General features: G+C 40.3%; 2 protein-coding genes across 10 annotated transcripts in view; one reads left to right on the forward strand and one right to left on the reverse strand.

Moving 5' to 3' along the window:
- The window catches only part of LOC102207484 (sodium/potassium/calcium exchanger 1-like), a 23,759-nt gene extending 19,829 nt beyond the window's left edge, over nt 1-3,930 (forward strand). For all 3 annotated transcript variants that reach the window (XM_005751409.1, XM_005751410.1, XM_005751411.1), the window contains 3 exons: nt 398-487; nt 1,759-1,925; nt 2,291-3,930. In XM_005751409.1, coding sequence (XP_005751466.1) covers nt 398-487; nt 1,759-1,925; nt 2,291-2,540 — 507 coding nt within the window. In that variant the 3' untranslated portion in view covers nt 2,541-3,930. The remainder of the gene's footprint in view (nt 1-397; nt 488-1,758; nt 1,926-2,290) is intronic.
- Nucleotides 3,931-6,301: 2,371 nt separating this feature from the next.
- The window catches only part of LOC102208128 (C-myc promoter-binding protein-like), an 88,286-nt gene continuing 72,339 nt past the window's right edge, over nt 6,302-22,248 (reverse strand). For all 7 annotated transcript variants that reach the window (XM_005751417.1, XM_013915484.1, XM_005751414.1 and 4 more), the window contains 11 exons: nt 20,856-22,039; nt 19,737-19,974; nt 19,159-19,250; nt 18,898-19,073; nt 18,077-18,238; nt 16,350-16,530; nt 15,345-15,599; nt 15,043-15,160; nt 11,482-11,644; nt 10,770-10,834; nt 6,302-10,311 (listed from right to left, as the gene is read on the reverse strand). In XM_005751417.1, the coding sequence (XP_005751474.1) occupies nt 10,175-10,311; nt 10,770-10,834; nt 11,482-11,644; nt 15,043-15,160; nt 15,345-15,599; nt 16,350-16,530; nt 18,077-18,238; nt 18,898-19,073; nt 19,159-19,250; nt 19,737-19,974; nt 20,856-22,039 (2,771 nt within the window). In that variant the 3' untranslated portion in view covers nt 6,302-10,174. The remainder of the gene's footprint in view (nt 10,312-10,769; nt 10,835-11,481; nt 11,645-15,042; nt 15,161-15,344; nt 15,600-16,349; nt 16,531-18,076; nt 18,239-18,897; nt 19,074-19,158; nt 19,251-19,736; nt 19,975-20,855; nt 22,040-22,248) is intronic.

Below are 22,248 nucleotides of genomic sequence, written 5' to 3' on the forward strand. Positions count from 1 at the left end.
CTGGTGCAAATTACTGACCTCTGTCATCATTTTAGGTGGGGGAACTTGCACAATCGGTGGCTGACTAAATACTTTTTTGCCCCACTGTAATATAAAGTTTTTACTGATTTTCACATTTGGTGTTACTTTGATCTGATTTTCACCAAAATTAATTCATCTTGAGCTGTTTTTGGTATCTACCGACACACAAAACTTGAAAATATCTAGAAAACTGTGAATGCTAACAGACAGACAGAACCGACTGCAGTGAGTGAATTGTATGGATCAGATGCTATCATTTACAATGGATTACATTGGATTAATTTTTTATTTTTTGTAGTTTCAGGATCTAAGTCTCTGTTCCCAGGTGTCATAATGTTTTTGAACATGTAATGTGAATGGCTCTGGTGCTTTTCAGGCATCCAGGAGATACTTTGCCATCACCTTCATAGGCTCCATCATCTGGATTGGTGCTTTCTCCTACCTGATGGTGTGGTGGGCTCATCAGGTTGGTGGAGTCTTAACACATGTTATGTTGGTCTTTTATTCACACTGATAAGGACCCTGGCAGACTACTTTCCTACATGTCTCAGAGTAGTCGGCCCTGAGTGATGTCAATGATACTTTCAGGTAATGCTTCTGCAGTTAGTGCGGTTAGTTTAACATAAAGATAGTGAGAGCATAACATAGAGACAGTGAGACTGTCCTAGTTTTATAGAAAGTTTTGTCTTTTATTTGTCTCGTTTTACCTTGTGCAAGAAAAAAACATAATTTTGCCCAATTTCTCCTTAAAGGTCATCTCATTGTGCTTGCACCGCAGTTGAGGTCTGGGCTATGAAAGTTCTCGCTCTTCTGGACATTATAGTGGAATTTACAGCCTGATCCTCAGGCATGAATGCACAGTGCACAACCCCATGATTTTTAAAAATTGGTTTAAATTGGGAGATTATGGGCTTTTCCATAATGCTGTTTGTTCTCTGGGTTCTGGCCTCTTGAAATGGCAGCCTCAGAATAAAATTGGACAAAATGAGACTTCCAGTGAGTGTTTTTGTTTTTGTTTTTTTAAAGCAGCATTACTACAAGAGGTCCAGGGGTGCACAGAAAGACAGAGAGACTCCTCTCCCAGTGTACTTCAGACCCAGCCACACACTGAGACGAAAACTGGTTCATCCCAAAGACAAACTCCCAAACACAAACTTAACAACGTAGTGTATGCTGTACAGTATAGCGAGGAATGCTCAGACCTCTACATTGGAGACACCAAACAATCACTTCCTACACGCATGGCACAACATAGAAGAGCCACTTCCACGGGACAAGACTCAGCGGTTCATCTCCATCTAAATGGCAAAGGTCACTCTTTCGTGGATGCCAATGTTCACATTTTGGACAGAGAAGACAGATGGTTTGAAAGAGGAGGGAAAGAAGCCATTTATGTCCACATGTCTTTAAGGAAACTTAAAGAAGTCCAGATGCTTTTCTTTCCAAGCTCCTTAGACTACGATGACCTGGATGACTGAGAACCTTCACAGACATCCTTGGAGAGAGACTATTTAGGTTTTTCTGTAATTTGAGTTTTATTTAGTCTTTGTTGGGGGAAAAATGAAGAAAAAAATGAATAATGTAGAGTAATGTTAACTAGTTAATTAGTCACCGATTTGGGCACACGGTTTAAAATTTTGGTCTCACTTTGTGGCACTTGGGCAGTTTTACCAACCAACTACAGCCAGGTTGGGGATACTCGTTCTGACACTTGTTTTTATCTTTTACTGTTTGCAGGTGGGTGAAACTGTGGGCATCTCAGAGGAGATCATGGGACTGACCATCTTAGCAGCTGGGACATCTATCCCTGACCTGATCACCAGTGTGATTGTGGCCCGGAAGGGTTTGGGTGACATGGCAGTGTCCAGCTCAGTGGGGAGTAACATCTTTGACATCACTGTAGGGTGAGTCACTCTTAATTCCATTCAGTTTTATTTACATAGCGCCAAACCACAACAATCACCTAAGGCGCTTTATATTGTAAGGTACTGACCCTACAATAATATGGAGAAAGCCCCCAGAATCCATTGTGTCTAGAATAAAGCATTAATTTATCCACCATTGTACCTGTACTTCAGTCAACAATTGCATCATTGTTGTAAACAAATAAGCCAATATTGTAATCACTATCAAAAAGTTACAAGAGGCTATGCTAAAATAGGCCAAAATATATTTTCTTACAAAAACAAAAAAGGAAGATGTAGCAGACGGGCTACGAAGGTGTGATGGTAAATAGCTTGATTTCTGCTTCTGTTCTGTTTGGTTTCAGTCTGCCGATCCCTTGGTTGATATACACCCTGCTCCACAACGGTGAGCCAGTTATGGTCAGCTCCAATGGCCTGTTCTGCGCCATTGTGCTGCTCTTCCTGATGCTCCTCTTTGTCATTATCTCCATCGCCGCCTGTCGGTGGAAGATGAGCCGAAAGTTGGGCCTCACCATGTTCGTACTGTACTTTGTGTTCCTCGTCCTGAGTGTTCTGCTGGAGGATCGTGTCCTCATCTGCCCTGTTTCCATCTGAGGGAAACAGCACCGTCACACAAGACTTGGTACATCCACACACAAATGATACTGTAATATAGGATCTGTTAGAGAAAAGAACTGAGCCTAATGTTAAAAGGCTGATCAGGCACACACTAGATGCTAAATTAAAGGAAAATTCTACGCTTAATGTGGTTTTACATATTTAATCTGACATTTAATGACATTTAATCAACATTTTCCAGCAGCTCCAGTCTCATAGTAAAGTCTTACCCTCCACCTTTTTAACTGAGTGTCTAAGCTCTGTGAAATATATTCAACATATAGTGCAAAGAGATGTACACTCAATGAAATAAGGGCTAGGATGTTACTGTCTTTGGTATGAAATACAATGAGATATCCAACCGCGGCCTCTGTTGGCAGGAACAAAGACTGCCACTAGGCTCCTACTGCTTTAGTATGAGTAATGGGATTAAACAGCAGGCAGGGATACATTGAAATGTTAGTAGAAGAGATTGGAAAATGTGAAGCTTAAATCATGGCTTTCAAGTTTGGAGGGTGTGTTTGGTATTGGACGTGTGGCTTGCAGGATTTGATCCATTTGTGCACATGTTCAGCCGGTAATCAGCAATCTGACTTTATTGCCCACAAAGAAGTGATTATTTCTAACATATTGTTTAATAGTTGCCAATAGGAGTCCACTGGGAGTGCACTGAAGCAAGCCCGACTACTGTGTGTCCATATTTCCAACATTTCCAACAGTTTTTTAATGAAAAACGGGAAAACGATCAGACTTAGCCGCTTAGTCTGCAGGCGCGTGATTAGAAAGCTAAGTGGTCACAACTATTTTTCTTTGTGGTTTAAAAGCAACTACCATTGCAACTATCATTTTCAAAGTTCAGCACATCATTTCATGTTGCACTCCTAACAATAGTAGGTGATAAAGGATATAACAGCAGCGGTGAGATGGCTGTCTTTGATTTCAAAACCATTACAACAGCCAACTTTGAACCTCTTTCACAGTGGGCTATAGAATCACCAGTTTGGAGCCATGACCAAATTAAGAATAGTTTTACCCCAAGAATCCTCTTCAAATGCAAAAAGTGCAACAGTTTTGTATAGTAGTGAAACACATTTACCTAACACATGAAAGATCACAGGTCAAGACCAGGAGAAGACACAAATCCTGAAGTCCAACACACAGATCCATCTGCTGTAGCGACCTGCTGTGAATGAGGGAGTAGCTGGAAGAAGCATAATTAAAAACTTCTTATGACTGTAAAATATCAATACAGCTAATGCACACAAGACGAGAGATGTCAGAATAAATCAGGAAATAACTAACGCTAAGACCAGGACTAAGATATATAAGATTGAAATAAGATTTGCTGTGTTGTGGCGTTAACGTCATTTCAACGAGATTAACGCTGACAGCACTAGTGGAAACACAACGAATATGACTGCACATTTACTCCGACATCATCCTAGTGCAAAGACAAGTGGAAGCAGATAAAAACAACAAGCACGCATGCTAAAAACTTTACCCGAGTCATTTAGACAGCCGTTAGCACATGATTCTCCTTATGGGGACCTGATATGTTTAATATTTTGCTGAGAATATAGCCCAGAAGAAGCGTATAGTATAGCTTTTATTTCGGAAAGAGCCATTTCTCTGTAATAAATTCTCTTTTCCAAAGATGAGGGATTTCTCAATCAGATATATTTATTTTTTTAATTACTTTGTTTCAGCAACATTAAATTTCAAAACTGTACGTTTGAGTTAAAATATATATTTATAATTTTAATAAATGACAAATTAAAAAGGCATGAACATTTTTTTTGTATCAAAAAAATATCGAACCGTGACACCAAAGTATTGAACCGTGAATTTTGTGTATCGTTGCACCCCTAATATATATATACTGTACTATATATATATATATATATATATATATATAGATATAGAGATATGTGTGCCAGTACATATATACTGGCAGAGGCCAGGAAACAGTCATTTCTTTACTGTGGCAACAACACTTACGAAATATACAGACTGTCTATATTTGTCCAACACAGCCAGTATAAAACTTAGCTGTAGCTGCTGGAAGTATCTGAAAATGACACCACGCTGCTTAATTCAACAAACATGAAGCAATCATAATATATCCCCATTCTGTTAACAGATTTTCTTTAGTTAGTTTTTTTTTTTTTGGTCTTGGTGGAATTTTCCTTTAATAAGCAAATGCTTATGGGTAGTCTCTGAGCTGACAGCATTAGGTCATTTAAAAACATTACACCCACTCTTGTAGTATTGGTATGGACTGACCTTGCAGGAAATCAGAGTCACTGGATGCAACTTCAGTTTTGTATGTTTAGTATTTCTGGAACTATCATCCCTAACACCCTGTTCTGTATTTAACTTGACAAGTATTTGTTCATGTTTAGTGTTAAAAAGAGTTTTTGTGTCACTTAACTGTGGTGGAGAGAGTCAGTGTGTGTGTATCAGGAAGACACGCATCAGACTGTCTTAGCTGTGAGAAAACCTGACCCGTGTGATGTTTTCAGATGTTCCTGTTGTGCTCTTGTTGGATTGAAGTGGATGCAAACATGGATTATTGATAATGAAAACTGTCAATATTTCAAATTAAAATTCCATGCTGCAATAAATTATTTTTTTAACAGTGAACTGGAACAGTGTGCGGTGTTTTGGGGAACTGGAAAAGAATATGCTGTTCTTTTAATCTAAAACAATATATATGGTTACACTGGTTCTACCAGAAAGTATTTCCTCTTCCTTTGTCTTCTTTAATAAAAAGTATTTAATTAAATGTACATTATACTGGCTAAGTATAAAAATTGATGGTATGTCTGTTTCCCAGAAGTGATGCTGGAATTTCCACTTGTAAGTGGTTGCATAGTAGATTATAACGCCCACTCCAAACACAAATATGCAGATTAAACTACAATTAAACTGTGTGATGTTTATGCTAATAGCTAGCAAGCTAAGAGTGCAACAAATCTATGTCACGTTGTTTGCAGGTATGTGTGCGCAAAACCGCAGTATAAGGGAAAGGCCTTGCTGATGGATTTATGGGTTCACTGCAGTTTTGATTCATACTGAATAAAACATCTTCAACTAATAAAGATGGCGCCTGTTAAGACTGCAGACAGGAGGAAAAACCAGGCTAACAGTTTAACAATGACAAGTCATTAGTCGGTTTGTTAGCCAAATGTTAGCTTTTCTTGAAACAAAATGACATTTGCGTTAACTTTTCTTACAGGCAACACAATTTGGCCATTTAAAGCTAGCATTCTGCTTGCGCATGCTGATGGCTGATTGACTTAAAAATATGACGTAGCACTCATTTCAACACGATAAGTCAATGTATTCTTTTTTGTCCAGTCTTAGGCTTCAGCAGCCCCATTCATTATGGGTTGTCTTGCAGGTCCCTCCTGAAAGCTGATGTCTAAAGTGTGACAGTTCTTAAGCATTTAGAAGTTCTTTGACTCTACAGTCACATAAGGGGAAACTGGTTAGAGACCACAGCACAACCAGAATTGTTTTTAGCAAACATGTGCAATGGGCGATGAACTACACAGACTGAGTCAGACTCAGCGTGAGACCATGACTGTTTGCAGACAGGTTGCCTCTCGCCAGCGACCCGTGCCGTCGTCTTGTGATTGCGTTGAGAATTCAATCCAGTCATTGGGAATCTTCCTCCTACTCACAATTGACGGATTTAAACATTAAATACATTTAAACTAAATATTTTAAGAAGAAGACGCTACAGATAGCAACACTGAGGGTTTACATGATTTTATTTACACCTAAACAGTCCTGTAGATCTGGTCGCTGTACAGAACGTCAGAACTTCACCACTTCTAAAAGGACCTTTGCACATGTGTGAATACACGGTTATAAAATGTGATTTATACAAAGGGCAATTCAAATGTACATGGCCCAGAATCTGCAAAATCATTTATTTTTACAGTACTATTGTTTTTTAAACACAACAGAAATCCACAAATGAATCACAGCCTTTCTAAGCTGATGTGTCATCTCCCAAATCAAAATTCACCAGTTAAAGAGATTTCCACACCTAAAGGTTTGGGTTTTTTTTCAGGGACAAAGACGTGCAACTTGTTAAACTTTTCCAGTTTTGCTTAGCCATGCCACAAATCAAAGACTTGGCTGATATTCATAGGACCTTGGTGATTTCAGAGTCAGGGGTCCTCCTTCAACCACTCTGCCTTTCAAAGCTGGATTAATATCCTCACTAAGGCAGTAACAAATATAAGCGACAGAGGCAATGCACTCCAGGGTCCGTTTGATTTTCTCCAACATAACATCATACGGTCTCTAGAACTTAAATAACCCCATAAGGGTTTTAAAAAATTAAAATATGAACTTTATATTCAAATTAAAAGTGAAGTAGGCTCTTTGCAAAGTTGAACTCTGTTATCTTTACACCTGTCCAAAAGTTAAATCTTTAGTAAATTCAATGGTGGATACAGACCTCAGGGTGTAAACATCTCCAGGTATCAAGCTTTTCATAAATCCCACTTTTTATAATAAAGTCCTCTTTTACTGTTTGTTTATGCTAGCTGAAATAAGAATTATTAATTTAGCTTTAGTCTGATACAACACTAATAAAACTGGCTGGATGTTGCCAGAATGAAAAATTTAAACCTTTTCTCCACATATGTTCCCAAAAGATTCTGGCATCCTGGCTGCTCGGTGGCAGGTGACAACCTGCATCCATAGACAAGCAAAGAAGAGACAACACAAAACACAGGAGCCACCTTGAGGTCCAAGACATTAAAATGATTTGGATTATTGTATTAAACCAATATGGAAGCAGAAGGCAATGAGATTAAAGTCATTTGATTCAGCCACAGGCTTAACTGGCTGCATGTGCAATAAACACTCAGATATGCTGTTATTAAATGACAGGTGGGACTTTACAGTTTGTACCATAAACACAAAGCTCTTTTATTAACCTCCGCTAAGACTCATTGATATCTTTATAGTTGGATAATTGTTACCAACAAATCAAAAATTCACTTTGGTTTTCCCTCCAGATAAAGTGATTTAGGTCACATAGATCAATTGATATTGTATGTTGTAAGGGTGATTGTTCACGCTATTTATCCCACACTCCACCCACAATCCTTGACAGCACCGCACTGCTAGTTAACAGCACCGGGTTCCTGGGCTTACAGATACCACCTTCCTCATCAAAAGGTAGACAGCAGCGCTTGCGCTTCCTGAAGCGGTCAAGAAGAGCAATCAGACTCCCTTCTGCCCTCAACACTTCCCACAGAAGCACTACAGAGAGCAATGTCTCAGAGCAAACTTCAGAGAATGGTGAAGACACCAGGTCAGGTCGCCAGGTCTCCTCTCTCACCCCCACAGGACCACACACCAAATCCTGCCTGCACAGAGCTGCCGACACGCAAACCGTTTACCATCCTGCCCTCTAAAAAACGCTATCGCAGCATTAGAGTCCTGAACTCTCTTTAAATACACACTATCACACACCAATCCAAGAACCGTTGTATATGCAAACTCTTACACAAAATGTCTCTGCAACTGCTGCTAATTTGTGCAATATTTTCAGTGTCTGCATAACATGAGCACCTATGTTTTTAATATTCATCAGTACAAAGATTCACATATAGTGCCTAAGTTTCTGCTGTGCAATATTTGTAGATTTTGATCTTAGCTGGGTATTCATGTATAATTACTATGACTATAGTGCATGGTGTTCTAGGAGAAACACAGTTTTGTCCCACTATGCAGTCCTTGTGTGGCCAGCATGACAAATAAAGTTTACTTTGACTTTAAATTTCAGTCTGCTGTTATCATCACGAATTAAAGAAATAACTGTGAATAACAAAAAAACTGCATAAAAGGTTCATTATTATTATTATTATTATTGTTATTATTATTGTTATTATGGCTGACTGTGTATATGGTTGCCATTTAAAATATTTAATTTGAACTAATTCATGCTGTGAACTCTTACAACCCCAAATTCATCTCTCGATTCGGGTTAGACCACGAAAATGAATGTAAACAAATGCGACACACTCATGTGTAACTCATACCAGTGGCGGATGTGTTGGCTATTATTTTTACAGCCTTTGAACATCAAGTCAAGTTTCAAAGTAAAAAAACAATGGTTTGGTGACATGTTATCTTTTTTTGTGGTTGAGGTGAAGGTGGAGGTGTTACACATGCCTCACTGCTCCATCTATCAAAGATTGTCTGCCATCCCTGTTAACCGCTCTGATTGAGCTTTAATGCTGATTGGCTGCAGAAGACTCACCTGTCCGCAATCTGCCCTCTTCCTCACCGCTATGTGGCTTCCTATAGGGCCGGTAACACCTCTGTAACACTGATATGTACTCTGACAACAAACACCCCGCTGAAGAAGACTAAAAGTGGTACTTTTCATGGGGATGAATAGCTTAAAGCTCAGAAATCGTTTTTTGTAAACAAACCCCAAACATACCATTTTCTCTGACAAGTGAAAAAAAATACACTTGATCTGGTAATAAGGACATATGCTCTTCAGTACAAGAAAAGATTAACGTGATCAGCATTCATCGCTCCCTGAGAGGATCAGGGTCATAACATTCACTGATTTAAAGTAATGAACATGATTGTTTTTTTTACAATGAAATGTGCTGTTTAATCTGAACTGATTTATGATAAGGTCTTTTACTCTGTCACTGTGACGTGTTTCTGCTGTTTATTTTTATGAAAAAACTATTTTGTAACTCTGATGTTTATGGCTTAAACAGTGAAAAACAAATGCTTTGTAAATGCAGGATCATGCTTTTCCCCTGTGTTTCAGAGAAGGGAAGGTAGATCATTTTTCCCAGCTTGGTCTTTAGTCATAAATACAGGACACTTTATATCAGATTCATTTGATTTTGTTTGCCTCACTCGCCTCTCAGGGCTTCTGTAAACCACCGTGTTGGCTTTATGTTCCGTCACTTTTCGCTGACAACTAGAAAGCCTGTAGATCTATGCAATCTGTCTTCAAAATTGATGCAGATCTAATTAAAAAAGTTCCATCTCATAAAGCATAGAAAGCTCACTGAAAACACACACCAAACATGTACTGCATCTTTTCCACACTGAGCGAAAACATTTTTCCTGGTTTAAAACTGCAAGACGAGAAGACGGCCAGCGACCACAGGTCAAAGTCAAACACTGCACATAACAAAAGGACGGTACAATACATAAGCTGACTTTGTATAAATAAAGTTCCAGTTAAAATATTGCTAATATTAGTCTTCATATGATGAAATGATATACAATAAGAATGGTACATTAAAAAAATCCTTTCCTGTTTTGTATTTACAGGATATCTGCATCACTGTCACTCATTCCCAATGTAAGCTGTTGCGGCTCACTCGACACTGCATGGAGAGTAGTTTATGAACGCTGCGTGTAGTGTTTCTGTCCTCATAGATAGAAGTCTCTAAAACTTCAGGCTACATAATGCTGTCCACAGTCACCTGTACCCCTATGAGCGCTTACAGAGTTCCCCCAAACATTCCCGTAGTGCACATTCGTGGTCTTCCAACTGGTTTCCTGAGCTAGTCTTAAAGCAACAATGAGGATAATGAGAGTTAATCATGGTGTGTTTAGGTGACTCTTTACAAGTAAGGCTCTCCAAAAGTCCTGCGACACTCCATGACACCTGTGCTCGGAGGACGGTCACAGTTGTGGGTCAGCTTCACCAGGTTGGGTGTAAGGCGATCGTACGCCAACTTGTACTCACGGTCGAAGGCGTCTGTGAGAAGAGGAGAGATCGGCAGCCAAATAACATGTGGGTGGAGATTTTTTCTTAAAACATTTAAACATGTCAATCAGTTCATTAAGGCTACATGTAACTGCACTCATTTACACTTTTATCTCTTTGAGGACACAATGAGGACTGGCTGAGCAAAACGGAGCCGATATTGGACTTGGAAACAAAACTCAAAAAAATCTTTAAAGTTCTAAAAATCTAATAAATAGCTCGCTAATACAATTGCTGTGAAGAGCAGTGATGCTGCATATACAGTTAGGTTCATTTATAGCTTATTAATACTTCCCCCAAAGTTCAGGTTTAAATGAATTCATGCTGTTTTATGAATTTTACAATAGAGTTAATCAAATGAATTATTGACAGACACACATATATACGTATGTTATGTAAGAAACACTCTTTTAAAACATACACATCCAAGACATAAACTTAATACTCACCAATATCAATGTTATCTTTTCCCAGAGCCACCAAGGACAGGAAGAGGATGTCCCTGTACAAACTCCTGAGGAAGAAAGGCAAGGTCACATGCGATCAGTATAAATGGCAGATGAGTGAGTGCTTTAAACGTGTATATTTGAATCACTTTTTCCTAAACCCAAACTGGTAGGTCTTTCTTCCATAAACACAATAATTAGATGAACAGACACGCCGATCATAATGAGCAGAAGCACAAGGCAAACTTTGCTGCCTTCATGCAAACATTCAAGCAGGTATTAAACAGTCATGCTGTCTCCCTTTTCCCTCTCAGGTCCTGTTATTGCAAGTACAATAATTGGAAACTGTGTAAATTGACTGCTCGTTTGTGGTTGTCGGGGTTAAGTGAATGAAAATAAGAACAATAATCAAATCAACTCTCCATATAACACTCCCTGATGAGCACAGTGCATCTCTCTGCGAGCATGTTTCAGTGTGTCACATTTTCGGACTCTGTGACATACACTTCCCACTAACCAAACGGCACTGACTAGAGGACTGAATTTATATCAATCCACAGCTGAAAATATTACCAAACAAAACTGCACGGCCTGTGTATTTTACACATAATAAATGCCTTATTACTGCATTTGTGGCCAATTTATATTACAATATAACTGGAAAAGCCTTCAAATATGAATTGTCCTTATACGTGACTGAACAGTTGGTGCTGACCTTTGCCTTTTGACCCCGAGCGTCCGCCCCAGCAGCTGCAGCAGCTGAGCCATCGGGCGGCTGACGTCGTTCCTCTGGATGCTCTTCACCATACTGTGCAGCAGCTCCTCACTGAACGGCTTTTCTTCCTCTGGGACTGGCCGAGACACAGGGTAACCAACATCTGGAACACAAGCACACACGCACACAATTCATCATGATTTTGCATCAGACATGTGAAAATAATTTCAATAATAGATCATCTGTGAAGAGTGGGCACTCTCTCTGATGAGAAGCACTTGGGGCTGGGTATCTGGAAGGCATAAAGTGGTACTACACTTGCAGGTGTTGAATAAGTAAATCTAGTACAATAATATTATAATGAAAAACATGGGTTAAAAAGTGGATGCACAGTACATAATGAATGTAAGCCGGCAATATACAAATTAACAACTGAATACTTTACTTGTCATATACATTAAAATAAAAATAATGTTATCTGTAACTTTTAAGATTTAAATTTAAGAGTAATTATTTGTTACACGTTACGTGGTTCCTTGTAATTACAGTCATTACAATCTGTTCTGCCAAACAGTACAGTTTCCTCTCAAAGCTTAACTAATTCACTTCAGAAACTCTGCTAGAAAACTACGACTCAACATCCTGTCATGAAGAATTGTTGCATTTGTTGCTTTATACTTGACCAGTGTAGTTATCTTCTTTCTCTCTTCAGGTAAGTTCAAATTAAATTATAGTTAAAATGATATATTATACATTATATTATAATTAGCTTATTATAACAGCATGGCCCACTGATTGTGTTGTGAGAGTACATACATGTGGTAAAAATGTCCTTACAGCAGAGCCCTGACTGCACATGTGCACGTCTCCCCTATTCTGCTGTCTAGTCTCATATTTGTGCCTCCGCTGTGCTGCATAAATAAAACTGAAAATAGCCCCCGAAATATACTTCAAACAGTTACCATAAGATTACATTACATGCAATACAACTGTTCACTGATATTTCTCATTTATTCTCAGCACAGAACTGCATTATTACTGCTCCTACCTACATACTGCTTCACTTTTTAATATAAAAAGATGGAAGTTTTATAATATATGTACACATATCCAGGAACACATATTACATTCATATTTTGCCTTTAGTTTCATATAAGTATTTAATTACTATTGATATAGTAAATGATATAATAATGTTGTAAGATGGGCAGATACCCTCAGGGATAAATACATATTATCAGACATTTTCATGCATGCACAAAAAAATTACTACTACTATACTCAAATATTAGCATAAAATATATTTTTGTTTATGAAATTGTTAGAAGTTACATAACATACTAATTTCCTAGGATACTAGGGCCATAAAACACTGTCATGTCTATATTTACAGTTTAAAGACCCACCAGTACTGCAACCTGAAGCTCTGTACTAACTTCCTGTTAGTACATATAACATAGTATGATTTATATAAAACTATTTCTGAAGGTTAAAAGTTGCAATATATTTAGAAGCTAACTTCTAATAAATAAGAATGTCAAACTTTACACAGATTGCCTGTTAAACTACAAACAGTAACAGTGTTCAGGAGTGGCAGCGGTCGGTGTTCAGTACCCAGCCCTTTAAGCACCACACGTTGCTGAATGTCCTCATTACAAGTGGACAAACACAGCGGACAGTCACCACAGATGCAAACCCACGTTCAAATACAGAGCAGGGCTGTATTTGAGGCAAACATGTCAAAACCACCTCAGAGTCAAAGTCTCAGTAAGATTTTACACCGCACAAACACTTTCATTCCAACACTGGGAAACCAGCCACTGACTTTCCACAGACAACACTGCAGTGCAACAAGCAAAGGACACAGAACAGAGGGAAACAGCCAGAGCAGAGGACAGCACACAAACAACAGGACTCATCTGAGGCCGTCTGCAGCAGAGGTGAACACTCACTCTCTAACAACAGAGTACAATTAAGTCCTGCAAGACAGAGAGCAGACACAGCCTGTTAGCACACAGATCGGCCACTGCGCCTCCTCCTCCGTTAAACAGTCAGTTACTGCAGACATGTTAGCACCAGGCTGTGGTATTTGCCCTCACAAATCCAGCTGTTCCCAGGACTAAAAAAACCCCCCCCCCCCCCCCCCAAAAAAAAAACAAACCCCTGCAACTTCAGACTCATTTAAACGACCGGGCTTTTTTTGAAATTCTAATTCTCATTTTAATCCTGAATATCTTTTCTTTAGTTTAACTCACTCTTGTGATTGGAACTTGGAACATAACAAGTTTCAATCCTGAGAAATGCTGAAAAACAAAATAGTAATCGATGAGCATTTCCATCCTTTATCTGTTAGTAAGGACAAACTGGATTACTTATTTTTAAGCATTTTTAAGCATACTGTATAAAGCATTTTAGTGAAAGCTTCTGTAATTTTTCAGCCACACATTTCATAAATAATCTTATTATGTTTTACTTCGTGCTACTTAGAACTCTGTGTTACAGCCCTGACCATAATTTGGATCACAGTGGCTGGATTTAGTTCTGTGTGTTCTGTTAAGAGTCTCTGGAGGTCATTCCTGATTGGAGAGCTGGCAGCTGCTGATTGGTCCCAGGGTCAAGTGGCTGTTTTAAAAACCCTCTAAAACAGTTGTCCTGACAGCAGCAGCAGCCCCGTCCTTTGTGTGGCCTTTGTATGAAGACTGATAAACAATACTACTTCTTCCTAACTTTGCTACCTAGTGTGGATTTAGGGGTGTTTAATTGTGATGGATCTTTGGGAGAGCAAATGACAGTTACATTTTCTTGTCTTTTGATTGTCACCAGTCAGGCTTTCATTCAAGTTTAGCCCAGAAAACTTCCAGAAACCTCAAAAGAAAATATAATTAGAAAAAAATGTGCATCTACTACTACTACTATGTGAATATTAGAAGTCGGTGGAACTAATTCAAATTTACTGAAATTATTAAAACACAGCAGAATATATTCAGTTTGTAACTGTAATTAAAAAAGTTTGAGGCGAGCCCATGTTTGGATTTTCTTTTGTTTCCCACTTTTTTGTTAAAATATGGACAAAATTAGGCAGATGGAAATGTACTTACTAATATTATAGATGAGTGGTCTCACCTTTAAAAACAATATTATTGTTCAGCATATATACACAGGAGGCTTTCTGATCAAACTGCTTCTAGAATATATATACAGTTATTATTTAACATTGTTGAACATCTGTACTAACATTAAAACTAAGTGAGGCAAAAAAAGCTTATGCATAGATATGTTTTATGCATATATGCAGGCATATACTCACCCTAACACACATAAATGTGTTAAAAGGGTTTTTATTGAATTTCATAAAAAACGTTAATTAACTTACCTAACACACACAAAAAAATCTCTCTCTGTTTTTGGTTGAGAGCTGCTGAAAGAACCTCCATCTAAACGCAGGTTTTACAATATTCTCTTCTTTTTTGTATTTTCATTTTGGACAGACGGTTACAGGACCTGAGCAAATTTCCCCAATATCTGAGGAAATAGAAAACATGTCCAAGCAGTGCAACTCACTGTATGTGTTCCAAAGGATGTACAGAGGCTGGATGGGGTCCTGGTGCAGCTTGAGGTTGTCCCACAGGATCTGGATCAACACATGTTTACTGTCCTCAGACATCCAGTGGTGAGGGATCTGAGAAGAAACAGTGTGAGTCAGACGTGCCAATGCTGAAAAATGCTGTGAAACAAAAAAATATTCCTTTCTTTTTTCTTCCATTATCACAAGCCATTGGATCTTTTGTGTGTGTGTGTGTGTGTGTGTGTGTGTGCGTGTGTGTGCGCGTGTGCGTGCATGCGTGCGTGTGCGCATGTCCGACCTGGGAGTCTCTGTTGCAGTGCTCAGAGGTGAGGATGAGACCTGGCAGGTTGCTGGGTAGGTCCAGCCGTCTGAAGTACCAGACCAGGTTCCAGTAGATGATGGGGTGATGGTCCACCATGTCAGCCTCTGTGATCACTGAGTCGCCCTCGTTCTCCAGCAGACTCTCGAGCTCCTTCCACAGCACCAGTGGGCTCAGGTAGGGAACCGTCACAGGCTCTGGGTTGTGAAGCCGCCACTCCATACTCAGTGGGTCCTGAGTGTCACAAAAAGAGAACTGCTTAGGTTCACAGCCAGCTTGTGCTCTAGAGCCACGATCTGGCCTGGGAATTCCTCTGTGTGGGCTGCAACCCAGCCCCAGATAAGCAGACGAAAGTGAATGGATGGATCGATGGATGACAAATGGTAATCGCCTGCATTTGTATAGCGCTTTTCTAGTCCATAGGACCCCAAAGCGCTTTACACTACATTCAGTCATTCACCCATTCACACACACATTCACACACTGGCAATGGCAAGCTACATTGTAGCCACAGCTGCCCTGGGGCGCACTGACAGAGGCGAGGCTGCCGGACACAGGCGCCACCAGGCCCTCTGACCACCACCAGTAGGCAAACATGGGGTTAGTATCTTGCCCAAGGATATTTGACATGCAGCCAGGATGCAGCCTGGGATCGAACCACCGACCTTCTGATTAGTGGCTGACCTGCTCTGCCACCTGAGCTACAGCCAAATGACTTATTTATATATGCAGGAGATGTGAGTGATTAACATTGTTATGGTTAAATATTAATGAAGACAGGTTTGAAGTTATCCAACACAAAGGGATATGCAGCAACAGGTTTTTGTTTTGGTTTGCATTATTTTCAGAACTGGACGTTTTAAAACCTCTGTCTCTCCTTTCATTGTGTATTTTGTTCCCAGAGTAAACTACTAGAGGTACCGAACATGAACACTTAAGTTCACGGATTCAAGACATGCCGTACACACACCAGTCCAGCCTTACCGTGGCTTCGTTCAGACAACTGGGCAGGCTGCCTGATGTTGGCAAACAGCAGTTGTGTCGGGTCGTTTCATCCAGAGGACCAAAGGCGCTGACACTACGGGCTATAGGAGCTCCAGAGGATCGCGCCCCCTGCCGGCGTTCTACGGGTATATTGATGCCTTGATCCCTGGTTGACCGAGACCTGCAAAGATACAGCAAAGACAATTTGGCCCTTTTTCCCATAGACAATACTGACTATTTGAACATAGGGTCAATGATTAGGTATAGTGTTACTTTTCTATAAACAGCAACACTGATTTCTTTAGATCACATTAAGAAATTTCACTCTGCCTTCGAATTACAAACTGTATATTTTACAGGAGAGTGTCAGGGCAGCAACCTGAAGCAAACAGTGACTCAAAGCACAGCAGGAATGAAAACCAGAGTGGCTGGAAGAGAAAATTCAGGTTTTAAATGGCCAAGTGTGAATACTAACTTTAACCAACTTGAAATCCTGTGGCATCACCTGACTGATAAACTGAAACAGGAGCAATAGTTCAAAATCCCTTCTCATCCTGCAGCTAAAGGATGTTTTCACATGTTCAATTATTTGCCCACTGTGTACTGAGCTGTGTTTAATAAAGACCAGACAAATTTTCATGGTATTAATTTATTCAACTTGTACTTGTCTACACTTGGATGCAGATCAGGGAACATAATTTAAAAGCAATTAATGCCACAATTGTGGTAAATACACATCTGTTTGCTTGCTCTATGTCAAGTATTTTAGTGATATATCTGTTTCTGTTCATCCCTATTGCTCACACATTTCATAATCTCAAGTTTCCCCCCAAATACCTCACAAAATTGCACCTGCACACACACACACTCACACAGGCACACACACACTGAGCTTTGTTAGGACAGGTGATGCAGATTCACTGCTCTTTTACAATGCAGATGTGGAGTGTGTGGATGCAGCTACAGTAGCTTTTCAGTTCAATAGCATTGTGTAACCAGACAAGCTGCATGAAGATGAGCAGAGGTCCACAAATAAATTAAAAAAAATAAAATCATACAGCACATCTAAAACTAAACTACAGGAAGAACAAAATTTTTAATGATGATGATGATCATCGCACTGTATTTCAGATCTCAGGCCATAATAACATTGTAACAGTTGTACAAGACACGAGGTAAAAGATACGGAAGCACAGACAACAAACAAACAGAACAAAAAGAAGTCCTTTTAATCTGAAGGTGTCTCAACAGTGCAGTACTTATTTTAATTTATTTTTTCATATTTTAGACAAAACACCATCTTTTCATGTTTTCATGCATTGCTTGTTAACAAATATTGTGAAAGATTTTAAAAACAATTGTATGATTATTTGTCTCACTAACATGTTTTGATACTAAATTTAAATCAGAAATGAGCAAAAACATAAGTAGCCAAAAGCTCCACTACATTCAGGTGTGGTATGTTAGCAGCAGCTAATGTAGCCTCAAGCTTTTCATTATACAACAAATGTTTTGTTTATCTCTGTCAGTCGGTAATTGTGTTCTTTTTACTGTACGTGCTCCAGTTTCAGTCAGAGGGTTTCATTTGTCACTACTGTCCACACTTTAATTCTTAAAGAATTTCTTAAATTTTCAAAAGAAAACTAGCAAATATTTTGATTTTGACAAGAGCATGTAAACAAATGTAAATGTAAGAATGTAGTTTAACACTGAGTATCAGTGCATACCTTGCTGAGCACTCCTGCACAGCAATCATAGGGGACTGAGGGGAGATAGCTGTCGTGGGACAGGGAGTAGACAAGGTGGATGTCCCTGTGTCCAGCCCTGTGGAGGCAGAATATGACGAGGTCGTCGCCTCATCTACTGATGGGCTGCCCTTCAGGAAGAGCCTGCAGAGAGGAGAGAAAAAGGAAAAAAAAACATTACTTAATCAGTACTTAATAAGACATTTCTCAAGTAGTGGAACTTTAAGTAGAACTTAATCACAATGAAGGTTTTGTGCTTGTCTGTATTCTTCTTACTTACCTGAAGCAGCGTTATCGATACTGAAGAGAACATCAAGTAACAGAAATAATCAATTACACCTGTGGGGTTCTTTGCTTTTGAGACCAAAAGCACTCAAGTCTGGAGCCCACTTACAACATTTTGGTGTCGTCTAAAAAAATGATATGACTTTTAATTTAGTCATATCTCCACTTGGATGTGCTTATGCTAAAGCTAGGCTAACACAACATCCATAAAGTTCTGATGAAGGTCACCTTAGTTTCAGTGTGTTAAACGCGTAATAATTAATGACTAAGAATGTACGTGTCTCAACTCTAACTTTTGGTTGAACTTTATTTGAAACGAAGCAAGCCTTAGATCATTTAAAAAGTAACTTTACATAATTCTGGCATTTAATCAATATGGACGGAGGGGGAAAAGATGAAGGGGAGAAGAATTGAAGGTGATTTATTTCATCTTTTTCATCTTTTTTGAAAATATTGTCAATAGTCAACAAGCACATAAAAACAGCATACACACATACAGCACTTGAGCATTTGCCTACCTGCCAGGTCCTCGCATGTCCCTGATCTCCACATTGAGGAACGGCAGGAATGGGTTTCCACAGAAGGGGCAGGTGGTGTTCAGGTTGGAGTCGTCTGCTGTCCAGCCGGCCATGATCTCCTCATCATACACCAGGCAGTCGCAGGTCTTACAGCGAGAACAGCTGGAGATCAGCAGCTGGAGGAAGAGGACACAGACGCAGAGACACGTTTTAGCTTCTGTGGAAGATTAGTTTTGATATTTTTTTATCTTGCAGTTTTACCTCCATGGCGTAGTTGTTGAAGATGCTAGTGTTGCTGGTGTACCGTGAAGAGCTGAGGTCCGACTTGTCTGGCAGAGAGAAGCCAGGCAGTCCTGCATCAGGATGAACAAACTGTCAGAATATGTGAGGGGGCAATTATATTTATTTGAATTTATTCTTTATTCTTATCAGACTACTTGTCATTTTCCATCTTGGTGTGTTAATGTTTGCCATAAAGAACAGGCCAGACTACTGAAAGCAGGTCTAAAGCATACTGTAGATAATCAAATTCTATATTCTTCTATACAAACTGCAAAGCTTTGTTTTTTCATTGACTACACTAAAGAGGAAAATACAGCGATAGCGTTTCTTGGTTGATAAGTAGAAACCCGTTGCCTAGAATCAAGCATTTATTTATACAGTGCTTTTCACATAAACACAGAGTGCTTTATGAGTCCAACACAACGCACATGAGAATGATATTAAAGAAAGAAAACAAAGCAGCACGAAACAGAAAGAAATTAAAAAATAAAAAGCAAAAAATGCACAATTTTTTAAAAAGGAAAAAGAACATTCATTTGAGTGAATCTTGTGCTGACCAGGGAGCAGAGATGTGGGTCTTCCATAGCTCGATCCTGCAGTGGGACTGTCCAGATGGCTGCGGAGGGGGCTGCGTCTGGGACTCCTGCGAGGTCCTGGAGGGCCAACAGGGCCATTCCTCAATGGAAAGACCATTGAGTGCTCTGTGTCTCCAGAGTCTTCCTCATCTAACAGTGAGGAGCAGTCTGGATCTCCCGCACCGAGGGAGGACACGCTCAAACGGTCACTCTGGCTGTCCTGGATGAGGAGAGCAGAGCATTTCAGTTTTTGCCAGTCTAACTTCAAACTTTCACAGCAACTGCAGATTATTTTAAATGACTTATTAGTAACTCTGACTGCCTCCAAGAAGATCAATGTAAAAATATAAACGAAACCACAGCACGAATCACTCAAATCTACAGGTACAATATTTAGTTGCTTATATGAAAGAAAACAAAAAAACAACAAACTGTGCTACTAAATTGTGCAATTTATTTAGGTTTTTCAGGGGGAAGAATTCAAATGGATAATGTGAAAGTCTCAAAAACTCCAATGAGGACACACATTTCTGAAATGTCTCACAAAAGGAACACTCACACAGTTTGCACATGGCAGGAGAAGATTATGTACTGTCTTTGGGAGAGATTTTTGTTTTGTGGTGTTTCTTCTCTATTGTTTTGGAAACTTTATAATAAAGAGCAGAACACAATGACACAATTACTAATGCAGGATTTCACAGAATCCTGCTGGACGGCCACAAGATGGCAGCAGCACACAGGCTTTGGTCTCATTCATATGCTGAGTTATAGAATAGTTAATAGTTGATGTAAGTCACTGGCACAAACTTGTTACAGTGTAGAAGTACAGATTCTCTATCAATAAGACTACAGGCGTTTGCACAGTAGTTGGAGATATTTTTCACTTAAAACATACATTATTGGTTTAAAATTAGGGTGTAAATTCACATCTAATACTCTAAAACAAACAAAAATGGTGGCGTCAGCCAGACGATTTTGAGAAATCTTGAGGTTCCTGTGAATTTTCTCTAAAATATCAAAATCAAACTAAAGCCTATTTTGTATGTGGTCAGCACACCATATTTATTTTTTTCAATGAAAAGAGAGAGCAGGACTCTGTACCTTGGTGGGTGTTGTGTATGTGGCAAGGCGCGTGTACCAGCGGCTCGCTTTCTCTGCTACTCCCTTCCCAGCAGAGAACATGCTGGTCTTGAACACATCCAGTGTTGGCGTCAGGAGTGTATCTAAAGCAAAAGAGGAGGAGGAGAGTGAAGGTGACGTCAGACTCATCCTGTCCGCCCTCTCTCTGTAGGGGCTGGGTCGAGGACTCGGGCTGGGGGTGGTGCTCAAGCTTCGAGTTGGAGGCGAAGACCACAGATGTTGGCGCGCGATGGGCTGCGAGGGCGACGGCGGCTGGAAGGTGCGGGAGCGAGACACTCCTGCAGTCCTGAGGGGGGAGCTGTGGGGGAGGCTGGCTCTGCGGGAGGAAGCAGAGAGTAAGGAATGGTGGAGGAGGACGGGGCTGGCTGGGTCCTGGAAGTCCAGACTGGGCGTGCGGCTGCTCAGCGGGCTGCCCATGTGGTTCATGTAGAGCTCAATCTCCCTGGCCAGGTGCCTCCGGGCACTAGGAGTGCTGGCCTGGTCCCCCTCCGTGTACCGTTCCTCATTTTGCTGATCAGACTCTGCTGCCAGGAGGGAGAGAGGGTCGTAGCCTGTTTCAATACCTGTGCGCGTCACAGTGCCTCTGTTTGTCATGGTGCTCACACCACCATAGCTGGCGCTACGTTCAACAGCTTTTTTATAAGGTTTTGCCCCCTTAGAGGGCTTTTCGAAATCCAAATCCTCCAGATCAAAAATGGCCTCTGTAGTGTTCCTGTCCTCATCGCTGGAGTCCTGCCGCTCCGCCTCCTCATCCACTTCCCTGTGATCACTACTCCTGGCAGCGTGTGACTTAGCAGCTACCCCCTCGAGCCCACCCAGAGCCAGGGAATGAGGCCTCCTAGCCTTAGTGAAGTTGGCACCAGCGAGGATTTTAGCATCTGCGCCCAGGTGTCCTGCGATTTTATCTGGATCAGTTTCACCCTGGCTCATGCCCAGGCCCAGGACAGTGGTGCCACTCCCACTGCTTCCCACAGTGTCACCACTCAGCCGACGGCTCTTTACACCCTGCCAGTCAAGCGCAGAGCCACTGCTGGCGCTGCCCACCACCTCCTCCAGAGTGCTCTTATGTCTCCGGAGCAAACTGTTTGTCTGAATCTCACCAATCTCATCCAGGGAGGTAGTGAAGAGGAGACCTGCAACGTGGTCTGGCAGACAGGGAGAAAGAGAAAAATGGCATTTGTATCAGGAGATGGCACGAGTGAGCAAAGGAAGTGAGATCACTTGACTTGTTAATTTTCAATGTTAGAGAAAAGATCATGGCCTCAGTCCAGCTTGTGCACATGAGGAAAGACACCAACTATAACTACAGAGGAGCCTTTCAACAAGGAACACCCAAAAAATAAAGCTGTGAACT

This window comes from Pundamilia nyererei, unplaced genomic scaffold (assembly GCF_000239375.1).
Source record: "Pundamilia nyererei isolate P.nyererei 1_Seehausen unplaced genomic scaffold, PunNye1.0 scaffold00310, whole genome shotgun sequence".
Taxonomy (NCBI): domain Eukaryota; kingdom Metazoa; phylum Chordata; class Actinopteri; order Cichliformes; family Cichlidae; genus Pundamilia; species Pundamilia nyererei.